Source organism: Hyla sarda, chromosome 1 (assembly GCF_029499605.1).
Source record: "Hyla sarda isolate aHylSar1 chromosome 1, aHylSar1.hap1, whole genome shotgun sequence".
Lineage (NCBI taxonomy): Eukaryota > Metazoa > Chordata > Amphibia > Anura > Hylidae > Hyla > Hyla sarda.
In genome coordinates, this window is record NC_079189.1 from 282,240,830 (window position 1) to 282,259,824 (window position 18,995).

Genomic DNA, 18,995 nt, shown 5'->3' on the forward strand with positions numbered 1-18,995 from the left:
CCTGTAAAGTAATAAAGAAAAAAAGCACTAAAACTGCGCTAGCACTACACTACGCTAAATACACTAAAACTGCGCTAACACTATGCTAAATACACTAAAACTGCTCTAACACTAGGCTACGCTAAATACACAAACTGCGCCAACGCTACACTAAATACATTAAAACTGCGCTAACACTAAGCTACGCTAAATACACTAAAACTGCACTAACACTAAGCTACGCTACAACTGCGCTAACACTATGCTATGCTAAATACACTACAACTGCGCTAACACTATGCTACGCTAAAAACTGTAAAACTGCGCTAACACTAAACTAAAGCTACGCTAAAATCGTGCTAACACTACGCTAACTACTTCATACCTGTGTAAAACTACAACTCCCAGCTTTAGCTGTCTGGGCATGCTGGGAGTTGTGGTAACTTCACTGCACTACAACTCCCAGCATGCCCGGGCAGCTTTTAGCTGTCTGGGCATGCTGGGAGTTGTGGTCCCTTCACTGCACTACAACTCTCAGCATACCCGGGAAGCCTTCAGCTGTCTGGGCATGCTGGGAGTTGTGGTCTCTTCAGCTAAACTACAACTCCCATCATGCCCGGGCAGCCTTCAGCTGTCTGGGCATGCTGGGAGTTGTAGTCCTAAACTACAACTCTCAGCATGCCTGGGCAGCCTTTAGCTGTCTGGGCATGTTGGTAGTTGTAGTCCTAAACTACAACTCCCAGTATGCCTGGGCAGCCTTTAGCTGTCTGGGCATGCTAGGAGTTTTAGTCCTAAACTACAACTCTCAGCATGCCTGGGCAGCCTTTAGCTGTCTGGGCATGTTGGTAGTTGTAATCCTAAACTACAACTCCCAGCATGCCTGGGCAGCCTTTAGCTGTCTGGGCATGCTAGGAGTTTTAGTCCTAAACTACAACTCCCAGCATGCCTGGGCAGCCTTTAGCTGTCTGGGCATGCTGGGAGTTGTTGTCCTAAACTACAACTCCCATGCTGGGAGTTGTGGTGCCTAAACTATGCTAAATTACAACTTACACTAATCTACCTACCTACGCTATTTGCGTAGTTCTGCGCATGCGCAGTACTACTTTAGCTGCACACGCATGCGCAGCACTACTTTAGCTGTGCCCGCTGCTCTACTTTCTGTTCCCCGTTCCCTGAGAGTTAACAGGGGACGGGGAGTAGAGCAGTGGGCAGGGAGGCAATCGATTGACAGCGCTATCGGGCATAGGGATCCCGATAGCGATCGAGCGCGTTGGCGGGAGGCAATAAAACAGTAAAAGTATTAGCTTCTGTGGTCCGATTACAAATCAAGCCACAGAGGCCATGAGAGCTCCGTGCAGCTTCAGGCTATCACAGGGAGAGATCCTCTCCCTGTGATAGCCCAAGTGAGACTGCCTTGAGCTGCGATGCGTGAGTATTAAATATGTCACGTGACACTCGCACCCCCCCTGCAGTAACCAATGGTTGGGGGGTGGTGTTCGAGTGTCAGCCTATAGAATGTACTGGAGGCGGAGCGCTCGAGCAGGGAAAACTGCTGAGTCACTCCATCACAATCTATGGCAAATCAGAATCTATGGCAATGTAACAGCTCTTGATAAATTCTGTGCACGGACTTCGGGATCTATGCTTTAGACTGTATTTAAACCTGCTCCAGCATGGTCTGACATTTCGGTGTACTTTCAGCCAATGGAACTTGTCGCTGAAAAGTCACGTCTGATAAATTCAGCACCAATGCATTTTTCCATCTAAAATAGACTAGAATGCATCATGCTCTAAAAATCCTCTAAAGCAAAAGTCGCAGAAAAGTCGCACATATTTAGACTGCGACTTTCTGTGCGACAAATTTAAACAGGAAAAACCAGTCTAAATCCTTTGATAAATATCCCCCATTGTATGTGAATCAATATAGAATTTATTTGGAATGTCTATTTTCCTTACAAGCAGAGAGCTTCAAAGTAAAAAAAATAAATAAAATAAATATGCTACATTTTCAAATTTTTCATAAAATTTGGGAATTTTTCACCAAGAAATGATGCAAGTATTGAAGAAAATTTACCACTAACATAAAGTAGAATATTTCACGAAAATACAATCTTGGAATCAGAATGAAAGGTAAAAGCATCCCAGAGTTATTAATGCTTAAAAAAGTGACAGTGGTCAGATGTGCAAAAAAAAAAAAATGGCTGGGTCCTTAAGGGGTTAATACAGTTTTTCACATGGACTAAAAACTGTGGTAGGCTACGGTTTTGGGTACGGGAAAATAGCTGACAAAACTGTACAGGATGCAAACGGACACAACCTGATGCATCTTTTGTTGTACGGTTTTCAGCTCGGTTCTGTACGGTTTTCAAATTGATAACGTATAGGGGAACTGTGTTGCAAAAATGTAGGCTGGGTTCACACCACGTTTTTCAAATACGGTTACTGTATACAGTTTTCCGCTAAAAAACGTATGGCAAAAACCGTATGCAACCATATACAACCGTATGACTCCAAATTAAAACGTATACGGTTTTTCCCCGTACGGTTCTATCCGTTTGCATCAGTTTTTGCCAACGGTTTTGCTATTTTGTTGGAATTAGTTTTCCAGCAATTTAATAAAGTTATTATTGTTCTATTGAAATTCCTATCTGCGCATGTGTCAACTCCAAAAACGGATTAGTAAAAACGGGTGCAACCGTATTCTGAAATTCTGTGTACGGTTCTCATAGACAACAATGTTAAAAAAGCCACATACGGTTTTCCAACCGGAGGAAAAAACGTGGTCGACAGCGTTTTTGCCTACGGTTGAAAAATAGTCAAAACCATATCTGAGGCAAAATGGATGCAACCGTACACAACATTTGGAATACGGTTTACAATGCATTCTCTATGCATACGGTTTCGGATACGGTCGTATACGGTTTTTTTGCGGAAAACTGTATGCGGTAACCGTATTTGAAAAATGTGGTGTGAACCCAGCCTAAGACAGCATTATGCATCGGATCACATTTTAGATTTGAGGATTTTGTGAGGACTGGAAATCCTGTGTTTAGTCAGCCCACTAAATTAACATATAGCAGATTTGACATCCACAAAGAGCATTTGCCATGGTTTTCCCTTCACGTTCCCGGTATTGGATTTTCTTCCTACAAACTCCGTATGGAGAAAGCCTGGCATGTCACCTGTGGGAAAGGTAAGTTCCATTGGCATCTAATATTTTGGGGAGCATTGTACAGCAACGCGTGGACATGGCTGCTGAGCGCTGTGTGACAGCAGGAGCAGAAGGTGCTGCTCCTTTAAGAGAAGGGAGTACCCCGGCGCGTCCTCACAGAAACCAGGAAGGGAGCAGCAGAGCGGCGGCGCAGAGGTCCATGCACAGCACCTATCTACCTCCCTAGCAGCAGGTAGGCGCAGCGCACCACCCACAACGCACGACCGGGGCCGCTCTCGGTTCCTGGAAGCAGGCGCTATGGGGAGTGATGACAGGAATCCACAGCATTGTCACTGCCGCCTCCTCTCTTGTAACTGACATTTCTCGAACGCACATGACTTCCTCGACACGATAGAGGCGCCAGTCTAGGACGACACACGGTTAATGTGCAGGTTATTTGAGCACGCCGAACACCTCCGTCCTATACGTTGTATCAGCGTGCGAGGGGTAGAAGGCCAATACACGTACGGGCCGGGCACTGTAGGGCTGTCTACGGAATAGCTGGGACTTGTAGTCCCCTAACTGATGCAGCGCTGCAGATGACAGAGCCTTAATGGACTGCATATCCCAAGGTGCAATGCAAATGACAGCAAAGCCAATGACCGAGGGCCGGTTGATGAACCTGTTCCGCGTCCAATAGGATGGCTCGGTAGGAGGACCAATCGGCGCTCACAGCTTTAAAACACTTAGTTCCTGTTTCTGCTGAGGGGTCATTAACCCTTCCCTGACACTTGCGGCTTGGTTGGCTGTAAACACCTGCTTATGTAGTGATAGTGGTGTACAGCTTGTCTGGCTATATACTGTAAATGTACTATGGCTATGTACTGTAAAATTATATCAGACCGTGTACCAACTGCCGCCTGCCGCGCCGCATAACTTGCAGAAATATGGCATGCCAATATGCTTATGCATTACTGTCATTACTGCTATAACCCCCCCCCCCCCATGCAGCTGTAGCCCTGACTAACATCCCCCCCCCCCTTATGCGCGGGAAGTAAAGGCCCCACCTCATAGAGGGTGGGGGGTGGCAAGATGCCAGTCTGCCAGTGACTGTTCCGTGTGTGTGTCCGTGAGCTGAGAGCTTCCCTGCTGTGGGGGAGCAGCTGGATCCGATACTGACACAGGTGTGAGAGTGTGAAGTAAAGGGGTATACAAGGGGGATTCCGGGTCATAGCTGGTGCTGGGGGGGCTGTGCCAGGTCATGTTCAGGCAGAGTGGCAAGTCACTGTTTTTGTTTAGAGCAAATAGTGTTGTCAGAGTGACAGACCAGGGGCTGATGGGCAGACATGAGGGCACAGGGCATGCTAAGTTACAGCAACCAATTGTTCTAGCAGACCAGCTGTTCCTAAGCAATGGCACAGTACTGTGTCCTAGTGACAATCTGCCAGGTGGCATAAAGGCCTCAGTAGGTAAAGTTACTTGCTAAAAGTGAAGAAAAAAATGTGCCTTTTGGGAGAGGTATACTTGGCACATATGGGCACATGTGGGAGTTACAGGGTGGGGCAGCTGGTCTCTCTATGTAAGGCTGTTTCTCACTATAAAGTTCTTCCGTTTTAAAGAGTCGTTCTAATGTTCCATTATGAACACCCATAATGGGGAACTCCACTCCTAGACATCTTATCCCCTATCCAAAGGATAGGGGATAAGATGTCTGATAGCGGGGGTCCCGCCGCTGGGGACCCCTGCAATATTGCATGCAGCACCCACCTCTGGAAGCGCTGGAGGCTCTGGGTCCCGACCACGGGAACAGAAGTTCGTGACATCATGACTCCGCCTCCGTGTGATGGATAGGGGATAAGATGTCTAGTGGTGGAGTACCCCTTAAAAAGACATTAAAGTCTATGGGATTTTTTACATGATCAGTTTTAACCCGTCATAGCCTGTTATTAATAATGTACGTTATTTTGTGACGGGAGAAAAATAGCGCATGTACCGTATTTTCTCACAAATAATGTCCGTTAAAACGGATAATGTAAAAATCCCATAGATCTTAATGGGATTTTGTAACGGCCGTTTTTAAGGGTTTTCATAACAGGACATTATAACGGCTCCTTAAGCGGAAGAACTTTTATAGTGTGAAAGCCGTTGGCTGTCCGGGCATGCTGGGAGTTGTAGTTTTGCAACAGCTGGAGGCACCCCAGTTGGGAAACATTGGCCTAGGTATATATCCGCACATGATGTAAGTAATTTCGCCTGTCAAAACTTGCCTGTTCAGCCTCAAGTCTGTAAAGAAAACTAATGGGTAAAAACCTGTGCAGAAGAAAAGCTGCCCATGGCAGCCAATCAGATTTCTTCTTTAATTTTTAACAAGGCCTCTGCAAAATGAAAGAAGTGATCTGATTGGTTGCTATGGGCAACTGGACAACTTTTCCTCTGTACAAGTTTTGATAAATCTCCCCCCATGGAGTTTAGAGGAAGGCAAAAGTGTTAAAACTCAAGTACCTGCATAAAAGTCCCAAGTGTCAGTTCCTTCTCTGAGATAATGAATATACCAATTTGTTTTTGCCTGCTTTTCAATGAAACCTATATTTTTACAGATATGTCCCAAATCGTAGTTGACATATACAATGATAGCTTTAGTTTTACAGCAAAAGAACATAGGGGGAGATTTACTATCATTGTCTATTCTCCGCAGTAGTTTAGACCAGAAAAGTCTCTGAGCATGGGTCTATTGTCAATGCAATTTATCAAACGTCACACAACGTTAAGTAAATCTTGCGGATGGACATTATTGTCTATTCTACACAGCACTTTAGATGCTCAGTCTCAGAGCCTGAGGCAAATAGGCAAGAAAAGTCTCATAAATGTCTCAGAGCCTGAGGCAAATAGGCAAGAAAAGTCTCAAAGTCTTAGAGCCTGAGGCAAATAGGCAAGAAAAGTCTCATAATTGTCTCAGAGCCTGAGGCAAATATATCAAAAGAAGGTATACTATAAAGCGAACACCTGTATGTCTTCTGTGAGGCGCCGGTTGGTTCCACTTGCTTTCGTTCTTAGGTTCTGATATTTGTATAATAAATTTAACCTCTCCAAACCACGTTTTTCTTAAAGTATTTCTCTATTCTTTAAACCCTTAGGGACGGAGGGTTTTTACCATTTTTTCACTTTCATTTTTCCTCCTTACCTTTTAAAAATCATTATAAGACAAAAAACAACAGAGCGCTTCTGTGTGCGATCTTCCAGACCAAATAGGATAATGTGGGTGAGTGAGGAACGCACTCACCTGGTCAGGTTGTGCATATTCCAGGCACAACGCTGATGTGGGCTTAATGTAACAACTGCTGCGGCTTCCCACGCTGGATCCACCGGCGTGTAAGAGACAGTGAAGGAGGAGGAAATCGGAAGCTGAGATCGCGCTGTTGCAGAGAAGGTTCAAGGATACTGGTAGAAGTCTTAATTTCTTTTATTCTATTCATACTACGTAGTACTTCACAAGGCTGCAGCCTCAAAAAGTGGACTTTGAAACAATTGCCAGTTGTGGGAGAAATCATGGCTTACAAAGGACCACTAGGGGTACCCATAACATCCAGAACATAGTCCAAGAAGTTAGGACAGGACTACCACTCCAATGTGCTCACTCCTGTCCTGTTTATCAGATGCCCTAAGAGACCAAGCATTGCACACCAGACTCATGGAGGAAGTTAGTGCATGAAAGGATTATTAATATCCAGAAACGCGTTGTGTGAATAGAATAAAAGAAATTAAGACTTCTACCAGTATCCTTGAACCTTCTCTGCAACAGCGCGATCTCAGCTTCCGATTTCCTCCTCCTTCACTGTCTTTTAAAAATCATAACCCTTTCAATTTTGCAACATAAATTCCATATGATGGCTTATTTTTTGCGCCACCAATTCTACTTTTCAGTGATATCAGTCATTTTACCCAAAAATCTACATCAAAACAGAAAAAATAATAATTGAGCGACAAAATTGAAGAAAAAACACAATTTTGAAAACTTTGGGGGCTTCCATTTCTACACAGTACATATTTAGGTAAAAATTACACCTTATCGTTATTCTGTAGGTCCATACGATTAAAATGATACCCTACTTATATAGGTTTGATTTTGTCGTACTTCTGGAAAAAATCATAACTACATGCAGGAAAATTTATACGTTTATAATTGTCATCTTCTGACCCCTATAACTTTTTTATTTTTCCGCGTACGGGCAGTATGAGGAATCATTTTTTGTGCCGTGATCTGAAGTGTTTAGCGGTACCATTTTTGTATTGATCGGACTTTTTGATCGCTTTTTATTTATTTTTCCATGATATAAAAAGTGACCAAAAATACGCTATTTTGGACTTTTGAATTTTTTTGCGCATTCGCCATTGAATGTGCGGTTTTATTAACGATATATTTTTATAATTTGGATATTTCCACACATGGCGATATCGCATATGTTTATTTTTATTAGCACAGTTTTTTATTTAAATTAAGTTTTTTTTTGCAGTGTTATAGCTCCCATAGGGGGATATAACACTGCACACACTGATCTTTTACATTGATCAATGGTTTCTCCTAGGAAACCAGTGATCAATGATTCTGCCGCTTGACTGCTCATGCCTGGATCTCAGTCACTGAGCAGTCATTCGGCGATCGGACAGCGAGGAGGCAGGTAGGAGACCCTCCTTCTGTCCTACAGCTGTTCGGGATGCCGCGATTTCACCATGGCGATCCCGAACAGCCCCCTGAGCTAACCTGCATTAGTGTACTTTCACTTTAGATGCAGCGATCAACTTTGAATGCCACGTCTAAAGGGTTAATAGCACGCAGCACCGCGATCAGTGCCACGCGCTATTAGCCATGGGCCCGATCCGCTATGACGGCGTGGCCCCTTGTTATATAAAGGGAGTGGGCGGAAGTTTCACTTGTTTGATTGAAATTCCAAGAAAAAAAACTGTGCAAAGTCAAAAACCGTATGGGGAAAACCGATGGAACCATATGCACATACGGTTCTGTACGATTCCCATTGACTCCCATGTTAAAAAAAAAAAATACGTATACGGTTTAATACAGTTTTTCACCCAGACCAAAAACCGTGGTAGGCTACAGTTTTGGGTACGGAAAAAAAAACGGACAAAACCGTACAGGATGCAAAACGGACACAACCTGATGCATCTTTTGGCATACGGTTTTCAATGGAGAGTCAATGCATACGGTTTTCAATGGAGAGTCAATGCATACGGTTTTCAATGGAGAGTCAATGCATGCGGTTTTCAATACGGTTCCGTACGGTTTTCACATTGAAAACGTATACAGGAACTGTATTGCAAAAACGTGGTGTGAATGCACCCTAAGTTACTTCTCAACTTTGTAAGTCTAAGTTCAAAAGGATGATTATCCATGTGGTAAACAGCCAGAATTGTAGGCTAGGTTCACACAATGGAAATGTAATTCCGGATAGGAAATTGGGAAGGAGTTTCCGCTGCAGCAGAGTCACGTGTAATTCAACGTGACTCTACTGTACTGTGCACATGGTAGAATTTCCATGCCAGATCTTTCCTGACCTTACCTTTGTCCATGTCCAAACAGAATGAACGCTGTAATTCTTTGTGTGGAAGCCTTACGGAATGCATAACTGTCTATGAGACAGCGCATTCCTGTGTGGTTCAAGCGCCGGAGGATTTTGCCAGTGCCCACACCGTACGGAATATGCGCTTAGAGATTCTCCGTGCAGACATTCTGTCGGGAGAACATATCCCTAGGCACAGTCAGTATTCAGCAGCATAGTTTCCTGGCATTCAAAAGGAGGAGATTGATGACAACATGTGTAGAGGAAGAGTGGTGCAGGGACCATAACAAACCAATTGCTTTGTAAATTTTTGCAGGTCTCAGCAAAACTTAAAAGAAATTTAAGGAATCTGGTGGGCATGGGAAACTGCACTACTCTTTCACTACACATGAGAATTCTAGAGAGAGACTAAATTGTACCATGCGCATGGCATGAATCATCTGCAAAAGTGAAACTGGAGCACTAAAATATAGAAAACCAAAACACAACATTATCATAAGACATCTACAAAGATAACAAAAATTACCCAAAAATTAAGGATCATTGGGATTAAACTATATTATGTTTGAATTTTATATATTATTAGATTACCCTTCAAATTCAAGCTAAAATTCATTTGAAACGTAAAACTGTCTTGTACGTCCCAAAAAATTGCTAGAAGGCTTCCTAATAGCTATTTAGATTGGATTTCTGCCAGGTCTGACATGGTCTGACATTTCGGCGTATTTTCTGCTGATGTGACTTTTTTGAGACTTCCCCATAAAAGTCTCAGTTGATAAATTCCGGACCAGTGCATTTTATGCTCTATTGTAGACCACTATACTATTTCTGCGGAGAAGGGCTCTAAAGCAAAAGTTTTACAAAAGTCTCAGAGTCTTTCTGAGAGACAAATATAGACCATCCAAACTGGTCTAAACAGTTTGATATATCTCCCCCATACAGTCTGAAATGCACTATTCTTTAGAAGAGTAGACGTTGCACCACAGATCCTTGAGTAATAGCAAATCTATAAGATGCCCTAAGGGAATTATGTCAGTTGGTACACCAAGTAAGGGTGGGTTCACACCATGGTTTGTCCACACGGTTTTCGTGTACAGTTTCATATGCATTGGATACCGTATCCATAGACAATGCATTGGAAACTGTATGCAACCTGATGCATCCGGTTGCGTGCGGTTTGTTTGTAATACTTTTTTTTTTTTTTTCCCCTGTACTCTAAACCGTGTTCTACCACGGTTTTTGGTCCGGGTGAAAAATCGTATTGTAACTGTATACGGTTTTTGTAACATGGAGGTCAATGAGAACCGTAGTGAACCGTATGTGTCTACGTTTCACTACTTTCAAAATGCACATGCGCATTTAGTTTCTCAAGTATTCTAAATAGAACAATTGAAATTTTATTTAAAAAAGAACAAAAATCTTAAAACCGAATTTGATGTAATTGTTAAAAATTTTATGAAACCGCATAGACGGTAAAAAAAACGTATACAGGTTCTTTTTAAGCACACGGTTGCATACAGTTTGGTTACGGTTTTGACTAAAAAACCTGATAGAAAACCGTGGGTACAAACCGTGGTGTGAACCGACCCTCAAGACTTGATGCAAAGGGTTTTTATTGTCACAGTTCATAAATAATATTCAATTGAGGTTTATTGTTGTTTATTCCTCCAGAATAATACTAGGAGTATCAAAAACAAAATCAAATAAATACACAAATAGGTCTGATGTCACAGCAAAAATACATACAGAAAAATCTAAATAAATAAAATGAAGTAAAATTACATACATGACAGTCGATACAGAAACATTGATTGTATTCAGTGTTATCAAAAGAGTATAACGAAAATAAGATATATATCTACGTGTTAACATAGGATATTCTATATTAATAGCATATAGAAACCCCGCTAAAAATTAGGTCTGAAAATAAGGGGTAAACAATAGAATAGGAACAAAATAGTGAGTGATATAGGCATATATGGAATCCAGATAAAGGAGTAGTTTTAATGCATACATAAAAAAGATTGTATGGGGCATGTGTGAACATGTACAATATCAGATATATGGCAGAGCTACAGTATGAAAAAAATATATGGCCCATATATAACAATAAGTAATGGCATATAGTTACAGTCATGGTATACAATCCCAGGGCAGTACTGAGCAAAATCACTGTTAAGGAGTATAACAAAGGTCCAATAGGTTCAAGATATAGCAGGCTAATGATAGCACTATGTATCAATTACTAAGTTATACTTACCAGTACTGGGGCAGAGGAGAATATAGTAAAAAGTACAATAAAAAGCCTTTGCATCATGTTTTGAGAGCCAAGTTTATCTTATAAAGTTAAGAGGATTGGGATTGCTACTTGGGCACCGATAAAGAGGGAGTGCCATATATTGTGCACAGTGAACCCACCCTAAGTGGCCCGCTCACTGAAAGACAAGCAGAATAACTAAAAGGGTTGTTTTAGGCTGCTTAGTTTGCACAGCTGGCCACACCCACATTATCTGTTCTTCTGATGTGGTAGTGAAGACATCTGAGCCCTTCTTGAATCAGAGGGGTATAAGTGGCAGTAGAATCATATTTAAGATGCTGTAACATTTTAGCCAATATTGCCCTGTGTAATAGGCCCAGCGATCAGCTGCCGAATGAGCAAACAGTTGTTGGCTGATCACATTATTGTAGCAGGCTAAAAACGCCTCACTAGTCTGCAGCACATCACCCTTTGTAAATGGGGTTGTGTTGTCAAAATTGATGAAGTGAATGGCCACCTAAACCTGCGGTAATTGAGTAAAAACTCTTTAAATGGCCGCTAATCTATGCAATTGGCACTCGTATAGTTTATAGCGTGTTAAACAGGGCACCAAAATGGGGCCATTTCTATAAAATATGAACTTTTTTTTTTTTTTTAAACATACAAAAAAGAGGTTAGAGTAGACTTATCCTGTCATGATTGTTTTCTTGTTGAGATGCATATACATAGTTGCCACAAATATATTAAACAATGTGCGATAATTTGATAAATTTGTTGTCTGTATACAAGCCAAAATTAGGCTTGGATATATGATCAGCATCATAAAGTACTAACTCCACCACCAAATTCTTGAGGTTGCACCACCCCGATGTGAATAACAAAAATACACACTTTGTGTAGGTCTTTTATTTCTGAGTTTCAAATTCTTGAGGTTGCACCACCAGATCAATCTGGGGCCATGTAGAACTAGTGATGTCATCTGAGGTGGTGCTGACCAGTCTGATATGTGACTTTCTCAGGTTCCTTTGATAGCCTATGGCAGTCTTTCTCAAGCGCGGTCCACAAGACATGTAATGGACATGCTTAGGAAGGATCTGCGCTTGTCTTGGGGCTAAATGGCCATATAGTGAGATTACTATAACACTGTGGCTAGCTTATTGTGAACTGCTATTTCTTGTTTGACCTATATTTTTTTGACTACAAATCCCACAATTCCATTTTCCTCCTTCCCACACATCAGCCACTCCACCCATTGAAACAAAAGACCAGTGGTTTTCAATCAGGGTGCCTTCAGCTGTTGCATTAGTTGCAGATTGATCTCTCTCCCACCAAGCGATCACTCCACCCATTGAAGCAGACAGGCTCCCTGTCATCAGCTGACTAGTGAGTCAGGTCTCGGCCGCATTGCAAGCTGGGAAAAATCAGAGAAAGCAGTCATTTTGTATGCTGTTAAAAATAAATAGTGGGGTGAAAATCACAGAAGAATTGTGAGAAAACCATCACACACAGGTACAGACACTATATTATGAACTGCACTAACTTCACAGCCCCTGTAGCATAGTCAAATAAAAAAATTCCTGGATTACCCCTTTAATCCTGAAAACATGACCTGTTAGGGGGTTTTGTGGACCGCGCTTGAGAAAGACTGGTCTATGGATTTCACAAGGATGCCAGCATAGAATCCCTGTTGGACTCCACATAAGATAGTGTGAACTTGGCCTAAGGCTATATTCACACAGCAGAATTTCTGCACATCCGCACCAATTCTGCATCCACATTCTTTTAGGTGGTTTCTGGCTTGTGTGGATTTCGTGCAGAATCTGCATGCAGAAATTCTGAAGTGTGAATGGGAGTGTGGAATCCCATTAAAGTCTATTGGGCTTTAATTTGATGTGGAATCTGCATGCGGAAATTCTGCCGTGTGAATATACCCTAAGGCTAGGTTCACACATTGGAATGTCTGCACAGTGAATCTCCGTGTAGACATTCCGGAGAGTGCGGGCCTCATGGGAATGCGCTGTCTCATAGATGGCTATGAATTCCGTGCAGTTTCCGCACAAATAATGAGTGTGATCATTATTTGTGCGGACATGGAAATCAGAATTTGTGTGTCAGAAACATTTGACAGGGAAATTCCGCCGTGTGCACAGAGCAGCAGAATCCCATTGAATTCAATGGGACTCTGCTGCAGCGGAATCTCTGTGCTGGCTTCAAATACGGAATCCGGCACGGAAATTCTGCTGCTGTGAACATGGGCTAACAGTGACACACCAGATCCAATTGACACTTGTGTGTACTTGGTCTTACTGTCAACAGGCTATAGATACAGAGTAAATGAGTATCATTGCATACCCGCGTTGAAAGCTAAATACTGCAAATGTAATTTTATATATATATATATATATATATATATATATATATATATATATAGTTATGTACTTTTATTTGTTTGTTATATTGAGTTTTGTTGTTATAGCTAAATGTACTCACAATGGTAGAGTTTGACTTTACGTTTTTCATCATTTATATTTTTTCTTTCGAATGTTTTACAGGGCTGAGGCAGTATGGCATCTTCTGCTGTTGATGGCCCAATTGGTATTCCCTTCCCGGACCACGGTAGTGATGTTCTGTGTGCTCTGAATGGGCAGCGTCAGCGGGGGGAATTATGTGATGTACTTCTTCTTTGCCAAGGTCGGGATTTCCCTGCTCATCGTTCAGTCCTTGCAGCCTGCAGCCTTTATTTTCGCCAGCTATTTACCTCAGGTCCAGCAGCTGAAAGACTCACTGTGTATCAGCTGGACTTTGTAACTGCTGAATCCCTCTCTGCTCTTCTCGACTTTGCTTATACAGCTACCTTAACTTTAAGTGCAGGGAATGTGGGTGAGATTCTGGATGCTTCGCGTTTGTTAGACATTGGCACTGTTCGGAATGTGTGTGCTGACCTTTTAGATGGGCCTTTTTTAGGACAAAAAGAATCTGAACATTTAGTTGATCCACAAAACTTGGCACGAGCACAAGAATATCTTGAGTACTTTCAGAGCAAAGGGCAAGAAGGTAGTCCTTGGAATAGTACTTGTCCATTGGGTCAAGAAACAGAGCCATCATGCAAATTGGAAGAAGAATATCCCCAGTCATTACAGAAGAATGGGGCAGAAGGGCAACATTTGGATGAATGGCAAGGGAAGGATGAGGACCAAATGTATGTCCCCTCACAGAATGGACATTACAAGCTAATGACTAATAATGAGGATAAGAATCGTGATGGGGGGCTTGAACAGCAGGATGCAGAAGGCTCACCACTTCTTGGCAGTCTGACTGGGGGGCCATGTTTGGATGAAATGGACAGTCTGACGGCAAGTGCTATCTTGCGCCACATGATGAGTACATCTCAAAGGGAGGGTGTGGGCCCAGAAGAAGATGGTGAAGAGGGAATTATGGACTATTACTTGAAATACTTCCGTAGTGGTCCTCATGAGGAAGAGGAGGAAGAGGATGGTGATGAAGGGACAGGTGGTTATCAATGTTGGAGTCAAAAAGTGGAGAAGAAAATGAGGGCAAAAGCCTTTCAAAAATGTCCCATCTGTGAGAAGGTTATTCAGGGAGCAGGAAAGCTGCCTCGGCACATACGCACTCACACTGGAGAAAAACCATATGAGTGCATCATCTGCAAGGTCCGATTCACCAGGTAATCCTAACTTGCATACATTGACAAGAAAGATTAATTATGTGTTCGGTTACCTCATCATTCTATTGCACTAAGATGTTTGATCACATGCTAAGTACTGAACTTACATTAGAAAGAAGTGCTTTGGTGCAACATCTTTTGAGAAATGCAAAGAGATTTATAGGTTTTTAACAATTGTGTTGTAAAAGGGCATTTTATTTTGGGGTATGAAATTAGTTTCAAGGAATTTAGGAAAGTAATTTATTTTGAAAGTAAAGCACACCTGTTGTCGTGTTTGATATCACATCCCATCATAGTGAGATAGCACTGGTATTGGCCACCTTTACTCTTTAATTAAAGCAGTACTCCGGATTTAAGAACATTTATCCCCTTTGCAAAAGATAGAGAATAAGTGTCTGATTGCTAAGGGTACAACTGCTGGAACCCACTTTGATCAGACATTTATCTCCTATCCTGGTGCACCCCATTAAATATGTAACCCATTTTTGATGCTGTAGAAAATATTTTTGCCATCCATATGTTGCTGTTTTGGAAGCAGTATTTTTAGAAAACCTGCCAGCACATTGCAGCATAAAACTTGTTGCATTTTCAGGGATGTGGAAATCCTAATTCTTGTTGTAGTTCCGGGCGCCGGGCAGGTTTATTTTTATAATGGCAGCGCTCAGGGTGTATGGAGCAAGCTCATGACTTGAGCCTGCTCCATACCCGGCAGCCCCCAGCTGATTGCTGTAGCTGGTGTCAGTCGACAATAGCCCGGCATGCCGCGGCCGGCTATTAACCCTTTAGATTGCCACTGTCAAAGTTGACAGTGGCGTCTAAAGGGATCTTATAACCATCCTGGGTGGTCTAGTGGGGTGGATCATCTGCTGTGCAATCGCGGGGGGTGATCCACTGTGGAGGTAGCTGGAGGGCTTGCCTCTCCTTCCATGGCTGCCCCTTGGATCTGTATTTGATTGAGCTTGCCTTGAGCAGGCTCAACCAAATGAACACAGATCAGTGGAGTTCAATAGAACTTCATTGATCTGTATTAGAATCTAATGAAAGACTCCTAATAAAGTGTATTTTACCATTTTCCATATAAAAAATATGTAAACATAATAAAAACAAACATATTTGGTATTGGCGCATGCGTAATTGTCCAAACTTTTAAAGTAATACATTATATATCACGTACGGTCAATGGCGTTAACATAAAAAAGATCAAATCACAGAATTGCGTTTTTATGCTTACAACATCATATCTCAGAAAAAAATGAAGTAAAAAGTGTTCAAAAAGGCCAATCAAATACAAAAATGGTACCAATACAAACAGCAGATTACAGCCCAAACATGAGCCATCATACAGCCAAGAATACAGAAAAAGAAATGTTATAGGGGGTCAAGAATTTTTCTTTTTTAATTAAAAAGTAAAAAAAAAAAATGTATATTAGTAAAACATGACGGAAACTAAACAAATCTGGTGTAATGCCAATTAAATTGCTGACCTAAAGTATCAAAATAACATGTAAGTTTAATCATAAGGTGAATGGCGAAAAAACGAAAAACCCCAAATTAGTTTTTGTTTTTGCAGCATAAGTTATGGAAAAATAAAAGGTGTCATTACAAAGGACAATTTGTCCCGCAAAAAACAAGCCCTTATGTGGGTCTGTAGATGGAAAAATAAGAGTTATGGCTATTATAGGGCGAGGAGGAAAAAAGTGCAGAAACTAATAAAGACATTATTTACATACTATTTTGGTTGAAATTATTTTGTCTACCAGGACAAGTGGATTTTCATGAGGATAAGTTCTTTGTGATAACTGGTCATATTTTGATATTTGGATCTGCATAAAATTTTGTATTTCAGAGCCATTCTAATTTCTAACATATTTGCAAATTACATATTTACCAAGAATTATTCTTTACCCCCAGAAAAAGTATCTCACTTCCCTGCCAACTGCTGTCCTCTGCCTGCTGGTAGGGAAATTCCATCCCTAGCAGATGGTTAAAACAGGAAGTGGGCTTTAGTAATGTTTTGCATAGGAGAAATCCGGGACCGTATACATGCATCCTAGCCTGTCTGTCTTCTCCAGGGGGTTCACATGGTGCTTCTGAAGTGTCGTGCTGTGCCACAAAGGTAAATTGTCTGTTTCCTGAATGTAATCTCCCTCTCTTCCCCAAACTTTAGCTTATCAGTATCATCAGCAGTTATTTGCTTAGAGCAGGGCCACTTTTGTAATGTTTGTAATGTGATCCTGTTGCTGTGATCCTTTTTGCTTACATAGCACATTGCAGAGCCAGTACATCAATAACCCCCTTCCCCCCCACATGCCATCTATAGTAGTGTATTGTAAATTATCCCCAGCACAGTACCAATCTGTTCAGTCCCGTGCACTTTCAACAGAACAACAGCATTGAATAGCAGTAAGGAGAATGTGCTGTGATTAGCCAGACAAGTAAGGGAAAGGAAGTAACTGTGTGTACTACTTGCAATTATCCCACCCACCTTAAATGGAAAGAATGAGAAATAGCTGTGCACCACAGAGGAGACTCTCGGGCTCAATAACAGCAGCAAGAGCATTAAAATCACCTTCTCACCACTCTGAAGGGTTAATATAATAAAGGAATGCAGTTTTTTTTTTTAATATTTTAATTTCTAGGGGACACAGCATACAGCCTGGTACTTAGCACACAGTACCAGTAACTTTTAACCTGTATTATTGTACTACTACAAAAAAAAAAAAAAAGCTATGTAAATATGGATATAATTTTTATTGACCCATAGAATAAAGATTACATGTAAGTTTTGCCATAAAAAAACTACTCAAAACCCTCCCAAAATTGCATAAAAAAATGCATAAAAAAACAAAACACTGGTCATCGGAGTAGTCTACCAAAACCGAAGCAGTCCTCAGCATACACGTATCTGAAATGAGAAGAAAAGGAAAACAAAAAAAATAATTACATAAAGCAGTGTGTTTCAAAACAGGAAGCCCTCAGGTGTTGCTAAACTACAACCCCCATCAGGTGGTAAATGGACGTCTGCCCACAGTAAATGCAGCCATCTATGTAGGTGGTTGTATATACTGTATACCCCTCAAAGGTGGTGTTGGGGGGGGGGGGGGGGGTTACTGTAGTTGTTGCTGTGCAGGAGGTATACTATGTATACTATGTCAGGCATCACTACTTACCTCCAAGTATGCTTAAAGGATGGTGTTTTTGCTCAAAAAAACTACATAGTCTCAGCATGCTGCAATTTAGAAAAACTGCCAGTAAGCCCCAAATCGTAGCAAAATGCAATTTGAGAAAAAAAAACTCCAAATCTAAAAACACAATCCCTATTTACTCCTTGCCAAAAAATCTGGCGGTGACATTTTTCCTGTGGTAAAAAAAGCTGTGCGGCAGTTTCAGTTTTTTTGTGCGTTTTTTTTGCCCAAAAAACGGTGGAGATTTTGCCTAACTTTTATTTTTTATTTTTCCATCCACACACCCATATACTGACTTGTTTTTTGCACACCCATTTATTCTTCGTAAGGATAAATTTTTTAATGTAAAATGTACAACAAAACGAGAAAATATTTTTTTGGGGAGGGTAATTGAAAAAAACAGCAATTTTGCAACTTTTGGAGAGTTTTGTTTTTACACAGTACACTTTATGGTAAAAATTACATGTTCTCTTTATTCTATAGGTCAGTGCAATAAATCAAATCTAGATTCCCCAGAGAGGAATATCTACAAGATTGACTGTTTACCTACAGCTACTGTCTAAAACCATACACTAAGTTACATGCAATGTTGTGGACTGTGGCTGCCTGTAAATAGTTTAAATCAAACTTGAAGTACTACAAAAAGTTGCAGTGTAGCGCTAGCCTTACAGACGTAAAATTCTAATGCAGGGGCTCGTGAGGGAAGGAGCGCCATTTGGCTTTTGGAGACAGAATTTGACTGGAATTGTTTTTAGTGGCCATGTCACACTTACAAAGCCCCCATGGTGCCAGGACAAGGGAAATCATGTGACACCATTGTGGAAACTACAGTCATAAAAGAATGTGATAAGGGTTGCAATAAGCATTTACATCCCACAGAAATTTGACACCATTTTAGAACAGTGGGTTGTGAAAATAAAAATGATCACACTAAAATGCTGGTGTAACCCCTAATTTTTCATTTTTACAAGAGTTATAAAGCCCAACAAAATTCGTAACCCTATTACTCCCAAATATGGAAATACCCCATATGCGGACTGAAGTGTTCAGTGGGTGCCATTTTGCTGTTGGGCAGATAATTTGGAACCCCCCACAAGTGACCCCATTTTTTTTAAACTACACCCCTCAAGGAATGTAACAAGGGCTGCAGTGAGCATTTACACCC

At 41.4% G+C, this 18,995-nt stretch overlaps 1 protein-coding gene across 5 annotated transcripts in view; it reads left to right on the plus strand.

Annotated features, from left to right (window-relative positions):
• The first annotated feature begins 2,207 nt into the window (after positions 1-2,207).
• The window catches only part of ZBTB7A (zinc finger and BTB domain containing 7A), a 72,467-nt gene continuing 55,679 nt past the window's right edge, over positions 2,208-18,995 (plus strand). The window contains exons 1-2 of one of the 5 annotated variants that reach the window (XM_056573823.1): positions 2,208-3,172; positions 13,513-14,645. In XM_056573823.1, coding sequence (XP_056429798.1) covers positions 13,525-14,645 — 1,121 coding nt within the window. In that variant the 5' untranslated portion in view covers positions 2,208-3,172; positions 13,513-13,524. The other 4 variants (XM_056573797.1, XM_056573806.1, XM_056573817.1 and 1 more) reach the window with 4 other exon arrangements.